Below are 17,047 nucleotides of genomic sequence, written 5' to 3' on the forward strand. Positions count from 1 at the left end.
CTTCCGCACTTCCCCTCGAGGGCGGTCCGGGACGCCCGCGCAGCGCAGCCCGCCCGTCCGGGGGCGGAGATTTGCATGTGCGACAGAGGGAAGAGGGGGAACCACCCAACGAAAACCCCGGCCGTCGTTCCCCTTAGCCCGGGAGGGCCGGCCCCACTTCGCCGCCCGGCCCGCCCCCAAGTGCTCGCGGGCGGGCGGCCGGCCCTTCTCGACGTCACCGCACCCTCCCACCCCTCCTGAACTTTAAGCCTAGCGCCCAAGAACATCCTGGAGGAGGGGGATTTCTCGGGAGCCGGCCGCTTTCGCACGCTCGGGGCCGTCACTCCCCGGCTCCCAGCGTTCCTTACGTTCCCGAAGAGCCAGCTTCCCCGACCGGTTCCCGAGCCCACCCCGGCTTCAGCAGAGTGGGTGGGTGGGCGGGGCATGGGCGGGGCGGGGCCGGGCAGAGGTGGGCGGACGCACGCGCGCAGGTTGCGGGACGCTCCGCCCCCGCCCCCGCCCCCGCCCCCGGGTAGCGGAGGTGAGGGATCCTACGTCAGTCGCGGGAAGTCCCCCTCCCGCCAGGCCGCCTCTCAGGCAGACTTGCTCTCCGCTGTCTCTGCGCTCCGCCTCCTGGCTTCTGCCACCTGGACGGGCGACGCCGGGTGACCGGAGCGCGAGGATTAAGCGGGTGGGAAGGTGTGAGCCGCAAACCCAGAGGAGGGCGGGAAGGAGGAGGAGGAGGCCCCGGGGGTGGTCAGGGGGACTGGGGATCCCGTCAGCAGAGGTCCCTGGGCAGCCCGACTGACTGACGGGCTGACTGACTGTAGCGACCTCCGGTCCGGACTCTCGGAGCGGAGCGGCGCGGTGAACGGAGCCATGGCCTCAGGTGAGTGTTCCTGGCGCGGGCTACGGACGGCCGGGCGTGGGCAGGGTCCCGGACGACGGGGAGGGAAATAGTGCGTCCAAGGGTCTAACTGCTCAGGGTTTCGGGGGCCCAGTTTTGGTTGTCTCATTCTGTTTTTAAAATCTCCTCTGGCAAGTTTGTCAGCCTTTTAAAAGTAACCTGGTTCAGGGTTTGCGAGCGAAATCAAAGTCACGCTCAGTAATTTGATGCCATTGTAATAGCCGGCACCTTAGACCTTCCAGAAGACTTGGTTTTTGGATTAAGGAAGTAATAAGAATCCAAATAAAGGAGGACGAAAGAGTTCCTGTATTTTTAAATTGATTTAAGTTGAAATGGTGGTTTTTCGTTTTAGAATAGGAATGAGGAACCTTTCGGCCTCAGGAGAGCTCTGTCTTTAAGTTCAGTTTCATTAATTGGCAAGAGGTGATCGCAGTTGTGCTGACAGTTGGACAAATGCGACGCGCCTTTAAAAATCACCAGTGGTATTTTAACAGGTCTTAAGTGGAAATGTTGCTTCAACAAGTGGATCATTTTTACTGTAAAGTGCGTATCTTTTAATTTATGGAGCAGAAATCGGGTTTTGTTTTCTTTTGTTCGAAGGAAGGGGCAAAGAGGATTTTTAGGATCCCTGTGCTTTAAAGTAACGGGTGAGAATGAAAACTTTCTGTCACTTACGTGAATACTTATTTGTAGTCAGTAAATGCGGGAATCTTTTGCTTTACCTAGAAACTGCTTAAAGGATGAGGGAGGGAGCCTCCCATCCAGCCGTGGTTTAGGTTTGCCTGCAACCTAAGGGTTACTAAATCAAGTAGACTGCTTTGAAGTGGGACCTTCACAGTAGTCTGGCACAGTTCTTGGGGGCACCTTCCCCGCAGAGGGAGCAAGCGTGAGCAGAGGCAGGTAGGCCTAAAAGTGTATATTAACGCTGTGCCAGAGGCTGAGGACAACAGGAGGCTGAAGAAGGAGGCTTGTTTATGTTTGACCTGCATCCTCCCAACACCCTGGTTCTGTGACCCTCAGTAGAAGACTGATGACTACCAGAAAAGAGGAAGTAAAAAGCATAAAGGACTTCTTTTTTTTTAAAGGGTTGAGCAGAACAAAGCCATAGCTACTGCTTTAGGCCAAAAAGGAAATTGGGGTGGTTCACATGACATTTGATTTCAGTTTGTCTGTGGTTTTCATGTGAGAATACAAATGTAGTTTAAAATATTTCAACTTTCTCTTTAGCCACTTCAGTGACCCTAAACTTTCAAATAATCTTGTAAATTCATAAATTCAGACCATGTTGAGATGAAAAGTGCAAAGATGATTGAAACACTTGGTTAATTTATTGACTATCAGAAAGATTTTGTATGAAAGTTAAAGAATGGTTAGCATAGTAAAGTAAAAAGAAAAATCAGCCTTCTGGTAATTTAACCAACTTTGTTGATATATGGCATAAATGTAACACTTGTAATCCATTCGAAAGAGAAAAAAAAGAATTAGCCATTTATATAGACTATTGTAAGACCCACATCATTTAAAAATGTGTACAATTTAAACTTGTTTAATGTCATTTGTTTTTGTCTTATTGTGAGGACTGATTTCCTAAATAGAGGGGGGGAAAATTTAAAGAGTAATTATCACCCTCCCCCTTTCAGGAATTATATTAAAATGACATTATTTAAAATGTAACAAGTTATTTAAATTGTAATTCAGTTGTTTGAAAACTAAGGAAAAATCTGGGTGTACTTTCCTTAATCATTTGTAAAAACCTTAGAGAAAAAGATTAACAAAATTATAAGCTCCCATCCTGTTTTGAAACAGTAATTTAAGCAAAATAGTAACTGAAAAAACCTTTTGCTTGGTTACCATTGTCTAGTTTATAGTTTGTTTGTAGTAAAGAGTATAAAACCTCAGAAAGTATTTTTATTGATTACCAAGCATTTAAGACTGTTTCTCCATTTCTCACCGGATGTTGTATGTAAATAGGTGTCTGTAGTTGAATATATGGTCTGTATAATGTGACAGTAACATCATAATCTCATAAATAAAATTATATAAGTGCTATGAATAACTGGGACTATATGTATGATTCTAAATTTTGTTCAGTTAAATTGTCATATTTAGGATTTCACAGCTCAAGTTCTATTAAGCTGTCTTGATTACTTTTTTTAAAAAAAATTACACCTTGATTCCGGTCTCTTGACACAATTAATTAGGACAGGCATTAAAAAAAACGTTCTCAATCCCATCCAAGGTATACATAAGCAGTCCTTACTCCTGTATATTTATGAATCTAATCTGTTTAAGGTAAATAAAATTAGCTGTTTTTTTGTCTGAATATAAAGTTTCTCCTTATTCTAATAGAAAGTACAAATATTTTTGTGTGCTTTGTTTACTAATAAATAGTACTGTCTTTGGTAAAATATGTATTAAAATTTAGATAATTTATTTTTATTTACAGTTTTAAAAATTATTATTTTTTAAATTGGAATATAGTTGATTTATAGTATTGTTTTAGTTTCACGTGTACAGCATAGTGACTGGGTTTTTTTGCAGATTATATTCCATTATATATTGTTACAAGATACTGGATATAATTCCCTGTGCTGTACAGTAAATCCTTGTTGCTTATCTATTTTATGTATAGTGTATTCAGTTTTCTTTAGTAGTATTCTGCTACATCATGTAATAGGAAGTACACGAAGAAATTGTATTTGCAGACCCACTGCTTATCACCTTTTTAGTGTAAATTTCAAGAGAACTGTTCTGAGTAAGGAGGAAAAATCAGTGTATGACACAATCTTTAATGATAAAACTGGATGCTGAAATTGATAGGTAAAGAAAATGCTTTTTTTTTTTTTTGCGTAAAAAACTAAACACATAAACACGAAGCCTGCTTCAGAAGTGCAGTACATGAAAATGTCAAGGTAACAGTATTATGAAGGAATTAGGGTGATATATGATAGACATAGAGTGAAGGGAATGAACTAGTGAAATGACTGGGGAGGAATCAAAGGATGAGTCATAATTAGGAACACCTTGGCTGTGTGTAGTATCTTTCTCAAATGTAATTTGAGGGACTCAGAATTTCCTTTTATTCCATCTTTCTTTCAACTGTGTTTTCTGCAAATGATTGTGTTTGTAGGCATACGACCCAAATAATTGCATGGAGTATACATATGGTAAAAAATTATTTGTTTGGTTCATATTTAAATGGGCATCCTATAATTTTTATTTTTAAATATGGCAGTCTTAATTGCCCAGATGATTTGGCCCTGCCATATATTTTTAACTTAGTTTCTCTACTTTTTTCATCCTGGAAGTTATATTTTTTTCAAGACTTATTCCTCCACTCCATACCCCAACAGCAGTGGATTCTCTAGCAGTAGGATCTCTTTGCCAAATTCTTTTACATCTCTTATTTAGTTTATGGTGCATACATCAATCAAGTACTCTCCTGCACATCCCTTATTTGGATTCTTAAAGCCCAGATGAGAGGGTAAATCTGATATATTGGGGTAAACCTGGACTTCAGTCCATGATGGACCTGGGTTGGTTTTTATTCTAGTTCTGCCCCTCTGTGATTTGAAAATGGGTCTAACTATGCAGAGTCTTAATAGGAGCAAATGAGGTAATATATATCCATAAATGTTAGTTTTCTTCTATAGTGGAGCTGTTTTGGGACTCAGAACTCTAAGAAATAGGTGCTACTAGGCACATTTGGCACTTAATATTGTTTAAGTATCCTGACAATTATAGAATTTTACGAAACCTTAAGTTTTCATAAAAACAGACTAAACCAGATGCTAGATAGAAAATATATCTTTTAAGAATGTGTAAGAATTCCCATTTACTTGTAAATAAGTTGAAGTGGTTCTGTATGCATTTAAACTAGGGGAGTAGAAGTTGACAGTGATCTTTGGAGTCCATCTCCTTGGTCCACTTAAATGATAGCATTCTGAAGGAAAAAGTAAATAAAAAATTGTTTAGTAACTAAACCACATGTCCTTTTGGTAATTTGATTGATATAACTTACCTATCCTTCGTCTGATTTCTTCTGCACCTTCTGTGTTAGTCTTCTGACCTTATGGGAAGAGGCTTGAGTTTTCTCTGCCCTTTTGTTAATTGGATGCGATATCGTCTATGTAGGAAATGGTATCTCTAAATTTTTATCATAATTGGGAAGAAATGGAAAAAACTCACCTGTGTCTTGAGGTGAAGAAAGAGCAGCATAATTCCTAGCAGCTGGGTTCCTAGATTTGAGGAAAGAATAATAGGTCTTTTCTTTTTCTCCAAAGTGAGTAGAGCTGATATTTGAAAAAGTATCTATTGTTAGCTCCATTTGCTCCTCTGAGTCTTAGGCAGTCTGTTATCCAGAACTTCAGTGAAGGTGATGCAGGCTCTAGTCAGTTACTAAAAGCTCTGGTGTGTCACAATGGCATGCTGTCTTGTAAGAAATGTTACTGATGGTAGTTATAATAACTAATTTTGTATAAGGTGTATTTTAAATAAATCAGTGTAATTGAAGGCTGTCTCTATAATAGCACTTTTTTTTTTTTTTCCTCTTGCTTGCCTTTGGGCAAACTTTTGAGAGAGGGAGAGAGTTAACAGGTAGTCAGAATTCCTGCGCCTAGTTTATCCATCACCTGGCTCATCCTTGTACATGAATTTTGGGATTGCTTCTCTAGATATGTGCCTTGTTGTTTCCACCTCTTTATGTTTTAGGGCAGTGGTTCTTAATCAGGAGTGTGTTCAAATTGCTTGGAAGGTTTTCTTCAGAAACAGGTCCAGGCTTTAGATTGATTTCTATTTCTGTTTAGCAGATCTCAGGTGGGGTCAGGATATGTATTTTTTGAGAAAGCTACCTAGATGATTCTGATATATAGTCCCAATATGAACTCTGTTCTAAGAATTTTGTTGGGTCCAAATAGGATCCAATAAGATGCATTATTTTCTTAAACTAAGTTGCATTTATTTTAGCTCATTTGCTGTATCAGCTATTGTGACTTTGTCCCCAGCTATTTTTGTGCTTGTTCTGATAAATTTGATATCCCCTCCCCACCAGGATCCCAGCTGTCATATTTGCTAATATCATTCATAATTTCTTTTTCTTATAACTTCATATAATTTTGAACTTTAGTTTTATCAACTGTGAAATGGGATAATATTTGCTGTCCTGTTTTTATGAGATTAAAGTTAAGAGGATCAAATGAGAAGTGTCTTAAAAGAGTGTTTTAATTACTGTAATTAATATTTTTTTCACTGTTCAACTAATGCTGGTTCCCAGTGCTACCTGTAAGGTTTTAGTTAATAATCTGCCTGTCTGACAACTGATAATCCATTTTTAACTTTTATTTCAGTATACTTTCTTTTTCTTTTTTAAAATGTACTTTCTTTTTTTAATCTTAAAAAATCAAGTAGCACTCTTTCTTGCCTAAGTACAAATAAAAACAAATATATCTTGCAAACATTTTGGCTATATTTCAAATATTATTCTAGTCTGCATTAGCATTTTACAGTACTGTTAAAAATTTAGGAGTCAATCCCAGCTTTGCATAATATAGGTTAAAGAAAAGTACAGTGATCTACTTGCTTAAAACCAATTTTGAAGACATTTCTATTGAGATAATCTTAGTTAAGAGTACTCATTTTCTCTACAATTCCCTAATTTATGTTTTATTGTCTTTCACTCCATAAATGATTGTATTTCACCACTTTTTATCTTCAAGAAGGACAGCACTTTAAAACAGGGTACTGAGGAAGAAAGTCACTGATACACTGTACAGAGGCATGATATTATAAATGATTTATAAATGGGAAGCTTTTTAAAGTTATAAACATAGATAAAGAAATTAGAACATGAATAGATAGGAGTATGAAGGTATAGTGATTTGAGCACTTAAAACTTTTTCCCTAGTCGGTTCAGTTCAGTTTCTCAGTCGTGTCTGACTCTTTGTGACCACATGGACTGCAGCACGCCAGGCCTCCCTGTCCATCACCAACTCCCGGAGTTTACCCAAACTCATGTCCATTGAGCCAATGATGCCATCAACCGTCTCATCCTCTGTCATCCCCTTCTCCTCCCGCCTTCAATCTTTCCCAGCGTCAGGGTCTTTTCAAATGAGTCAGCTCTTCGTATCAGGTGGCCAAAGTATCGGGAGTTTCAGCTTCAACATCAGTCCTGCCAATGAACACCCAGGACTGATCTCCTTTAGGATGGACTGGTTGGATCTCCTTGCAGTCCAAGGGACTCTCAAGAGTCTCCTCCAACACCACAGTTCAAAAGCATCAATTCTTCTGTGCTCAGCTTTCTTTATAGTCCAACTCTCACATCCATACATGACCACTGGAAAAACCATGGCCTTGACTAGACAGACCTTTGCTGGCAAAATAATGTCTCTGCTATTTAACATGCTGTCTAGGTTGGTCATGACTTTCCTTCCAAGGAGCAAGCGTCTTTTAATTTCATGGCTGCAATCACCATCTGCAGTGATTATGGAGCCCCCAAAAATAAAGTCTGCCACTGTTTCCACTGTTTCCACATCTATTTGCCATGAAGTGATGGGACCGGCTGCCATGATCTTAGTTTTCTGAATGTTGAGCTTTAAGCCAACTTTTTCACTCTCCTCTTTCACTTTCATCAAGAGGCTCTTTAGTTCTTCTTCACTTTCTGCCATAAGGGTGGTGTCATCTGCATATCTGAGGTTATTGATATTTCTCCCGGCAATCTTGATTCCAGCTTGTGCTTCATCCAGCCCAGTGTTTCTCATGATGTACTCTGCATATATTTTTCCTAGTGGTAGAACCTAATAAGGAAAATCCAAATAATTGTTAATATAGTCCTTCAATGTTTGCATGATTTACACAAACAAAAAGATCTCCAGATTTTCAGTCATTCATTCCACAGATAATTCCTGAATATCTGTGCAAGACACTGATGAGCAAGACACAATTCCTGCCTCCAGGTAGCTTGAAGCAATAAAACAAATGGCTTTTTTTTTTTTTTAAAGAAGAAATAAAACAGTAAGTCTTCCCTCACAGTTATTTGCAATAATTGCCATAAACAAAATGCTGCAGTAATTTAGAGCAGGAGATTATTTCCAGCTAGGGGAATGGAGAATATTACAATAGACTCTGATTGTCAGACTTTTTACCATTAAAGATCTTCTGCAATAGGAAAAAGAGAGTTCAGGGGTTTTAAAAGTACTTGATATTATATGATAACTAATATATGTCATTCTTAGTATTCAAACATCTTTTTAAAATGTTTTATTTAATCTTTCAACAACTGCTTTTCTGTTCTCTTGTCCACAAACTTTTTTCTTAAACACACTTTTTAGTTTAAGGAAGTGTTGTGTAACCAATGAAAAATATTTGAATGCTCACTTTAAGCCTAGCACTTCTATTCACACTCCTCCCTTAAAAGTTAGCCACTTACCATTAATGATGTCATTTTGTATCAACTTCCCACTAAGATACCTTTAAATAAGCAGTGGGCAGGGATTTATTTGACCTTTAGTTCAACCACATAGATGATTTAAGATATTACTTAAAAAATACTGTTGAGTATTTTGAACTTCATTTTGAGAGGAAAATGTACTTTCTTTTAAATACTCCCACAAGGATGTGTAAGTATGTGAAATATTTGAAACTGAAATGTGCTTTTGATTATTTGAAATATATGAGGATATATATATATAAGGATGTGAAATTGTTTTGACTTTTTTAAAATTAATTTTTATTGGAGCATAGTTGATGTACAATGTTGTGTTAGTTTCTCCTGTACAGCAAAGTGAATCATATATGTATACACATGTATAAATATACATATGTGTACACACACACACACAGAGCCACTTTTATTAGGCTCTTTTCTCATCCGGGTCATTCGAGTGCTGCGCATGTCCCTGTGCTCTACAATAGGTTCTGATTAGTGATCTGTTTCATATATAGTACTGTATAGATGTCAATCGCAGTCTCCTGATTTATCCCTCCCAAAGATGTGAAATTGAAATACTCATCTGTATGCCTTACATTTTTCAGTAAAATTGAAATGAGTATTATAAATTTGATTAGCTTAAAGTCACTTTTCTCTGGCTGTTTGTGTTTGGAGTAAACAAATAGTAAATTCAAGCACAAAGAGTCTAAACCAAACAGTAGAATTAAAGATACCAATAATATTTTACTTAGAAAATATGGAGCCATCGTTGATTCTTTACTTTCTCTTTACCCTAATGTTCACTCGGTCACCAAGTACTGTCAATTTTGTCTTGTAAATAATCCTTCATTCCTGTTATCACTACCAAATTTCACATATACCCTCATCATCGCCCACATTGCTGTAACAGCCTCTAAACTGATCACCTTGCTTTCTCTTTTTTCAGTCTGTCCACTGCCACCAGAATTCTTACTCTAAAATGTCAATCCGATCGTGTGATTCCCCCGCATAAAACCATTAATTGATTTTCTGTCACTCAGAGTGAAATCCCAATCCCCAGATGTACTCTGGTCTGGTTTTCTTTCTAAGGGTAGAAGTGTATCTTAGCTCCATTGGGGCTGTCCTGTGATTCTTTAGCTCTTTTTTTCTCTGCCACCACCTTTGGACACCCTCTTCCCTTTCCCTCAAAATGCCTGCCTTTCTTCCTTCCTTCTCCTAACTCCCCACCCAGTATTTCAGTAACTTTTGTTTTCCTTGACATAGATAGGCTTTCCTGACTCTTTTGCTCTTATTATCATTTTATGCAGAATTTTGTTAGCATAAAAAAAATTTTGTTTTGTTCTTTCCTCTATAGTCTAATAATTTGTGTTGTTTGCTACATTGTTCTGTAAGATCCTTGAAAGTAGTTGTTATACTTGAAAGTAGCAGGATAAATTCTATGCTTTAATTATATGCTGTAAATTACTGCTTTCAATAAAACATCTAGAATAAAAATAGACCATTTATTGAATATTTGTTATATGCCTGACACTTGGTAAGAAACTAACATTGTTATCTCTGATCCTCACAACATCCTATGTGATAGGTGTTATTGTTATTATGTCCATTTTATAGAGGAGAAAAGAGATATAATATTTCCAGTGTCTTCAGTGTTAGGAAGTGGCTGAGTAGGACTCAAAAGGCCTCTTCCCCATACTGCACTGAAAAGATCCACTGTGTTACCCTTTCTGAAGATTTGCTTGCATCCCAACAGAGGATAAGCCTTTAGTTAAATAAATGGATATCTAATTGTAGGAGTTTAGAAATCACTAAACTGATTGAGGGAGGGGTTTTTTTGGGGTATGTGGTTTTTGATTTGGGGTTTTTTCATGGAAGACATCTTTATACCCCTGAAATAAAGATACATTGCTAATATCCTACTTGTAAGCACACTGGTGTGCTTTATTTAACTGTCATTTCCATGATTTGGATAATAAGAGACGATAAAGATGCATTTGTTTTAGACAAATTTATTGGCATATAACTAATGTACAATATTTAGGGTATGCAATTTGATAACTTTTGACATATTTATACAATTTTGAGATCACCACAGTCAAGTAATTATCATGTCTGTTGTCCTCTAAAGTTCCTCATCCACTCCATACCCCTATGCTTAGGCAACCAGTGATCTGCTTTCTTTCATTATAGATTAGTTTACATATTCTAGAGTTTCATGTAAATGGAATCATAGCACATAAAATTATGTGCACTTTTGATTTGACTTCTTTCACTCAGCATATTTAGGTATTCATCCACATTGTTGTGTGTGTCAGTAGTTCATTCTAAAGGTATATTTTGAATTACATTCATTATAGAAAGTAAGTAATTATTTTCCTCTATTGTGTCTTATACTTTAGAGGGACTGACTGAAAATTCTTTTGAACCTAAATCCCTTCTGGAAGTTGTTTTGATGTACTATCTGTAAGTCCTTTAAGAGTCCAATGGAGATATTAAAAAAACTTAACATTTCCTTCTGCAAGGATTTAAATACATTTTTATTTTCAATGAACAGTCTTTTAGTCCACTGTTAAGATAAGTCTAATATAAAATCAAGCAGAGTCACTTTTGGAATATAATATTGTACTTCTGAAGACTATCTTCTTGACCCTTCTGGGAGAATTTTGGGGGAAAACCCTTCTGCTTGGTCTCATGTAAGTGGGTATCTCTGAAGTGGTTATCACAGAACTTCATGGTAGCATTAGTTACAGATATTAAATTATAAAGTGCTAACCAGTAAATATGATTTGAGTGACTTGTGTTTACACAGTAAGGGAGTACAATTTGAATGAGAGAGGAGTGTCTTCACCACCCAGTCTTGGATAATTGCATTTCAACCTTGTTATTTAGTAGAGAGGGAACATTTTTTAGATTACTGTTTTCTAAAAAACGAAATCGTTAAAATCCATTATTATTTTGATTGTAACCTCACTCTTCCCCCTTTTAAAATTTCCAGGTGGGTTTAACCCATGTATAGAGATAATTGAACAACCCAGGCAAAGGGGAATGCGTTTTAGATACAAATGTGAAGGGCGATCAGCAGGCAGCATTCCAGGGGAGCACAGCACAGACAACAACAGAACATACCCATCCATCCAGGTAATAGAATGCTCCTGTGTGTGTGTATGTCTCTTAGTTGCTTCATATTTTAGCTACAGCAGTTATGTTAAAGATCCAGCTTCTTCATAGTGATTTCCACCAGCTTTTCTTTTCCTTTTTTCTCCCTCTCTTTTCTTTTTAATTAATCCCTAGTGCAGAGAATTCTTGGGACATTTCTTAAGTACAGTATGGACTCTTCCTTCCTGCAGATACTTGTGTGTTACTCTAAGTGATTCCCAGTGGTTAGTGTACATTGGCAGCTTTTGGATGATTATGCCTTTCGTGGGACAAAAAGGTAATGAGGAAAAAGCTTTCTCTCTTTCCAGAGGTGGGCAGAATTGTTCTGGAGATTGAAAACATGTATTTGGGAACTGACTTAGACTTCTTCCTGCAGTCACTTGGCTAATCTAGGGGCTATGGAAGAAGAAAACATTTTTGTCTTTTTTCTCCTTACCTTTATTGCCTGTCTCTGATGCTCTGGGTTGCCTTGACTGACTTGAAATATTGTCAGTTTTTAAATACAGTGTTTTCATGTTAGCATAAAATTTGAAAGTAATTTTGTAATCCAGAATGACTTTGGTAATACAATGTATTTATAAACTACACTGTATTTATATTTTATATTTGTATATTACATTTCCTTCCATTTTTAATGATTTTTTTATTCTTTAAATGCCAGTTTTAAACCTTAATGGCCGAGTGCATTTTGAAAAGCATTATTCAATGTTTCATCAGTAGATTTCAATCCACTGTTCTATAACGACATTATTTACAAAATTTACTCTATTGGACTTTAAGAAAATGCTAAGTTATATAACAAACCAGTAGCAAAATTACATATTGAATTCCAAATTCCATTTTTTATCACTTTTTTTGTTAGCAATATGGATTTGAGTTATCTGTCTTTTTTTAAATATTAAAATGGGAGAGATGTTAATAAAAAGTAAATAAGAAAACAGTAATCCTTTCCTCTAAGAGCAATTTTTAACTCTTCTCCATAATTCAACTTATTCTATATAGTCTCTTGAATATTTCTATTATCTGTACCCTTGCCATTACAACGTGTTCTAAACCACTTTGCAGCTTGAGTTCTACATTAGCCTACCTTTCACTTTTTTTTTGCTTTTTTTGGGCTGCACTACACCGCTTGCAGGATCTTAGTTCCCCAACCAGGGATCAAATCTGTGCCCCTTGCAGTGGAATCTCAGAATCCTAACCACCAGGTTGCCAGGGAATTCCCAACCTTACAGTCTTAAGTTGTTACTTTCTCTTTTATTCAGAAAGGCAATAAATACTTACTGATTACTGTTCAAATTAAGTTTAAATTCAGAGTTATGGATTTTAATGCCGTTTTACCTGTGAAGCCACCCATTTTTCCTTAACTGCCTTGCTCCGTTGTATACTGGTTTTTCATGTTTCCTGCTTTGTGCTTACAAATTTGCTAGCTTCCAAGGTAAATATTAACTCCTTCCCATAAGATCCTCCTTCCTCTCCCATGTTTAACTCTTCTCTTCATTCTCAGTGTTCTGTGTGAAAACTTAATTTTTCAAAACTCAGCTTGATTTATTGCCTGTTATACAGTGAACACTCGGGATATGCTTACTGATTAACAAATATTTTTGTGAAATGAAATGTCATGTATTAAGTTACTTAAGTGATCATATTTATGTACTATCGTTTCCATTGTCGCTTAAATATGTACTTTGAAGGGATGTTTATGGTATGGCAATGAATATAGCAGCATGGCATTCAGTGACTCAGCATCTTAGAATTTCCCCATCCACTGTGATAATATTTTGGAATACTTTGACTTGTTTTCAAAGGAAAATAAGCAAAATCAGATGATATAACCAGTTGAAATTAGGGTACAAAATGATATACCAAGGAACTGAGAGGTAAATTCTTCCCTACTGGTATTCTCTGGAAAGTTTCATGCATACTACAGTTGCCAGTCAGTTGTACTTTATCCAGTACTAACTATATGATGTAAATTGAACTATTTGATATAAATTCTGATACTGATGTAAATTTTATAATTCAGTTCTTGGTGAGACATATTTATGGATTACATATTTAAATTTTTTCCCTTTTCAGATTTCGAACTATTATGGAAAATTAAAAGTGAGAATTACATTAGTAACAAAGAATGACCCATATAAACCTCATCCTCATGATTTAGTAGGAAAAGACTGCAGAGATGGCTACTATGAAGCAGAATTTGGGCAAGAACGCAGGCCTTTGTTGTAAGTACACAGTCACAGACATTTTTAGGAATAGTATAAGAATAGGATTCTCCTGTTTCCTATCTATGTACCTCTGTAACTTTTTGGCAGAATAAACCAATTCCTCACTGTACTTCTATTTACTGTAGTATATATTTGCATTCTCTTACCATTTGCATTAGAACTACCCTTTCATTTTTTATTAGTAGACACAGCCCATGATGATAGTAGGAGTACTTCTTTATTGTAACTAAAAGTAAACATAAACTTATTTTATGCTGCAATTTTCTTTCTTAGTTTGAACAATTTATGAAATGTTTTCTCTAACTTAAAAATTGTCAGATGAGAAAAAATCACCTGGAAAACTTGAATTTTTATTTGAAAAAGGCAGTATAAAATTAACATACAACAATAGTTTTAAAATTTAAGAAAAATATATAGTACTTTGTGTTTGAGGCTGCTGGGTTCATTTTCATCCTATTGGTGAAAGTGTAAATAAATGAAATCTTTCTGGCAGGCACTTTATGTAGCAAAGCCTGAAATTATATGAATGTCTCTTGAACTAGCAATTCTACTTCTAGGAATTTATCTTGAGGAAACAATTTCTAATTAAGTATGTTCAGAAACTTAGCTGTAATGATGTTCATCGAAGCTTTGTAATGGCAAAAAGTTAGAAGCAATCCAGATTATAAACAGGGAGATTAGTTAAACTGGCACCTCCATGCAGTGTACTCCTATGTAGCCTTAAAAATAACATAATAAATAATAATAAATGTCTTTGTATAAAAAGATATTCCCGATATTTAGATAAATAAGATAAGGCTTTACAATGAAGTGTGATAAATAATTTAAAAAATTTTTATTTTACATTGGAATATCGTTGGTCAACAATGTTGTGTTAGTTTTTCAAAAGTAAGTGTATACATATACATGGTAGTTTAAACACTAAGATGTTGATAGCAGTTGTCTCTGGGTAGGAAGAATTGTGGGGTTTTATATTCTTCTTTTAACTGATGTTTATTTTATAATTCTTTTTTGTAATGAACATGTATTGCTTCTGAGAAAAAAATGAAACTGATTGCAACAGGAAAAGATTAGTAGCCTCCTTAAATACAATTAGTAACCATTTAGAAAATATACTTTAGTAACAGCACAAAGCATAAACTATAGTAACAGCACAAAGCATAAACTATCTGGTTATACAAACTTGGCAAGAAATACTTCCTGTTTATATTATTTCACCTCCCAATGTTTTACATTGTAGATTACTCGCTTACTGAAACATAATTGCTCCTTGTTTTCTGATTGAGTGAGAACAAACTCTTCTGTTTTACTTCTTATTTCTCTGGCTGTTCTTTGTCAACCTTATTTGGACTACCTTATTTATGTCCAGTGATGCCCAATAATGCCTTTAGAGCAGCCATGAAGTTAAAAGATGCTTACTCTTTGGAAGGAAAGTTATGACTAACCTAGACAGCATATTAAAAAGCAGAGACATTAGTTTGTCAACAAAGATCCGTCTAGTCAAGGCTATGGTTTTTCCAGTGGTCATGTATGGATGTGAGAGTTGGACTATAAAGAAAGCTGAGCGCAGAAGAATTGATGCTTTTGAACTGTGGTGTTGGAGAAGACTCTTGAGAGTCCCTTGGACTGCAAGGAGATCCAACCAGTGCCTCCTAAGGGAAATTGATCCTGGGTGTTCATTGGAAGGACTGATGCTGAAGCTGAAACTCCAGTATTTTGGCCACCTGATGTGAAGAGCTCACTCATTTGAAAAGACCCTGATGTTGGGAAAGATTGAAGGCAGGAGAAGGGGACGACAGAGGATGAGATGGTTAGATGGCATCATTGGCTCAATGGACAGGAGTTTGGGTAAACTCCGGGAGTTGGTGATGGACAGGGAGGCCTCGCTTGCTGCAGTTCATGGGGTCGCAAAGAGTTGGACATGACTGAGCGACTGAACTGAAGTGAACTGAACCTTGCCCCTCAATCCAAAATCCTGTTAAGGATCATACATTGTATTTAGGTGTCATGCTTATTTAGTCTCCTTTAATTTAAAACATTTTCTCAACTTGTGTTGGTCTTTCATGACATTAACATTTTTGAAGAATATTAGTTTTGAAGAATGTTATTCAATGTGGGTTAGTCTGAGTGGTTGCTCATGATTGTGTTCATGTTAACATGAAATATTTTTGATGAGAAATCTACAGAGGTGATGCTGTATTGTTCTCAGAGTAACACTTCAGGAGATGGTGATACTAGTTTTTTCCCATTGATGATATTAATTGGCATTCAATTATAAAGAAAAACTTCTCCGTATTCCCCTGCCTCAGTTGAAAAAATACCAGTATAGACTCATGGATTCTTTTTTTGACAAATAATTTTGTTTATTTATTTTTGGTTGTGCTGGGTCTTCATTGCACACAGGCTTTCTCTGTTTGTGGAGAGCAGGGGCTACTCTCTAGTTGCGATGTGTGGGCATCTCTTGTTGTGGGGCACAGATTATAGCACTGGCTTCAGTAGTTGCAGCTCCCTGGGCTCTGGGGCATAGGCTCAGTAGTTGTGGCACACAGGCTTAGTTGCTCCATGGCCTGTGAGATCCTCCCAGATCAGAGATCCAGCCCGTGTCTCCTGCATTGACAGGCAGATTTTGAACCACCAGGGAAGTCCAGACTCATGGATTCTTACAGTCAATGCCTTATAATTGAATGCTAGTCCATTACTAGCATTATTATTCTGATTTTCATGTTGACACAAATTTGACCAACTCAAGCCCCTTCAGTGGAGAAGGAAATGGCATCCCACTCCAGTATTCTTGCCTAGAGAATTCCATGGACAGAGAAACCTGGCAGGCTATAGTCCATGGGGTTGCAAAAAGTCAGACAGGACTGAGCGACTAACACACACACACACACACACACACACACACACAAAAGCCCCTTCAAACTCTTTACACCTGCTCTAGACTGTGAGCTCTATGAGAGGAGGGATTGTATATTCCCATTACTCATCACAGTCCTTGATACATAGTAGGAACTCCAGAACTTGTTGAATGACTATGAATGAATGAATAATTGATTCAGGTAATCTCTGTGATCATGGTTTCCTTATGTCAGAATTTATGTATGAATAGCACTCAAATAGGATTATTCAGATGAAACAATCAAGTAGTGTGTAAATATCTTCAAACAAAGAGTCCTTTAAAATCTTTTGTCAAAGAAAAAGTGAGAACCAACCTAAGAATCTTTCAAAAAAGTGGAATACTTTTGAAGAGAAATATGGTTTTAGGGTTCAAGAAAGGATTACAAGTTCAAGATTTTTTTTTAAATTTTGGAGGCAGAAGAAGGAAATGTTAAAGATATTTTAGGTGTTAAAAAT

General features: G+C 37.0%; 1 protein-coding gene across 1 annotated transcript in view; it reads left to right on the forward strand.

Moving 5' to 3' along the window:
* The first annotated feature begins 540 nt into the window (after positions 1-540).
* Positions 541-17,047, forward strand: part of REL (REL proto-oncogene, NF-kB subunit) — a 37,020-nt gene continuing 20,513 nt past the window's right edge. The window contains exons 1-3 of the mRNA XM_043468636.1: positions 541-868; positions 11,305-11,447; positions 13,542-13,690. Coding sequence (XP_043324571.1) covers positions 859-868; positions 11,305-11,447; positions 13,542-13,690 — 302 coding nt within the window. The 5' untranslated portion in view covers positions 541-858. The remainder of the gene's footprint in view (positions 869-11,304; positions 11,448-13,541; positions 13,691-17,047) is intronic.

This window comes from Cervus canadensis, chromosome 5 (genome assembly GCF_019320065.1).
Source record: "Cervus canadensis isolate Bull #8, Minnesota chromosome 5, ASM1932006v1, whole genome shotgun sequence".
In the NCBI taxonomy this organism is placed as follows: domain Eukaryota; kingdom Metazoa; phylum Chordata; class Mammalia; order Artiodactyla; family Cervidae; genus Cervus; species Cervus canadensis.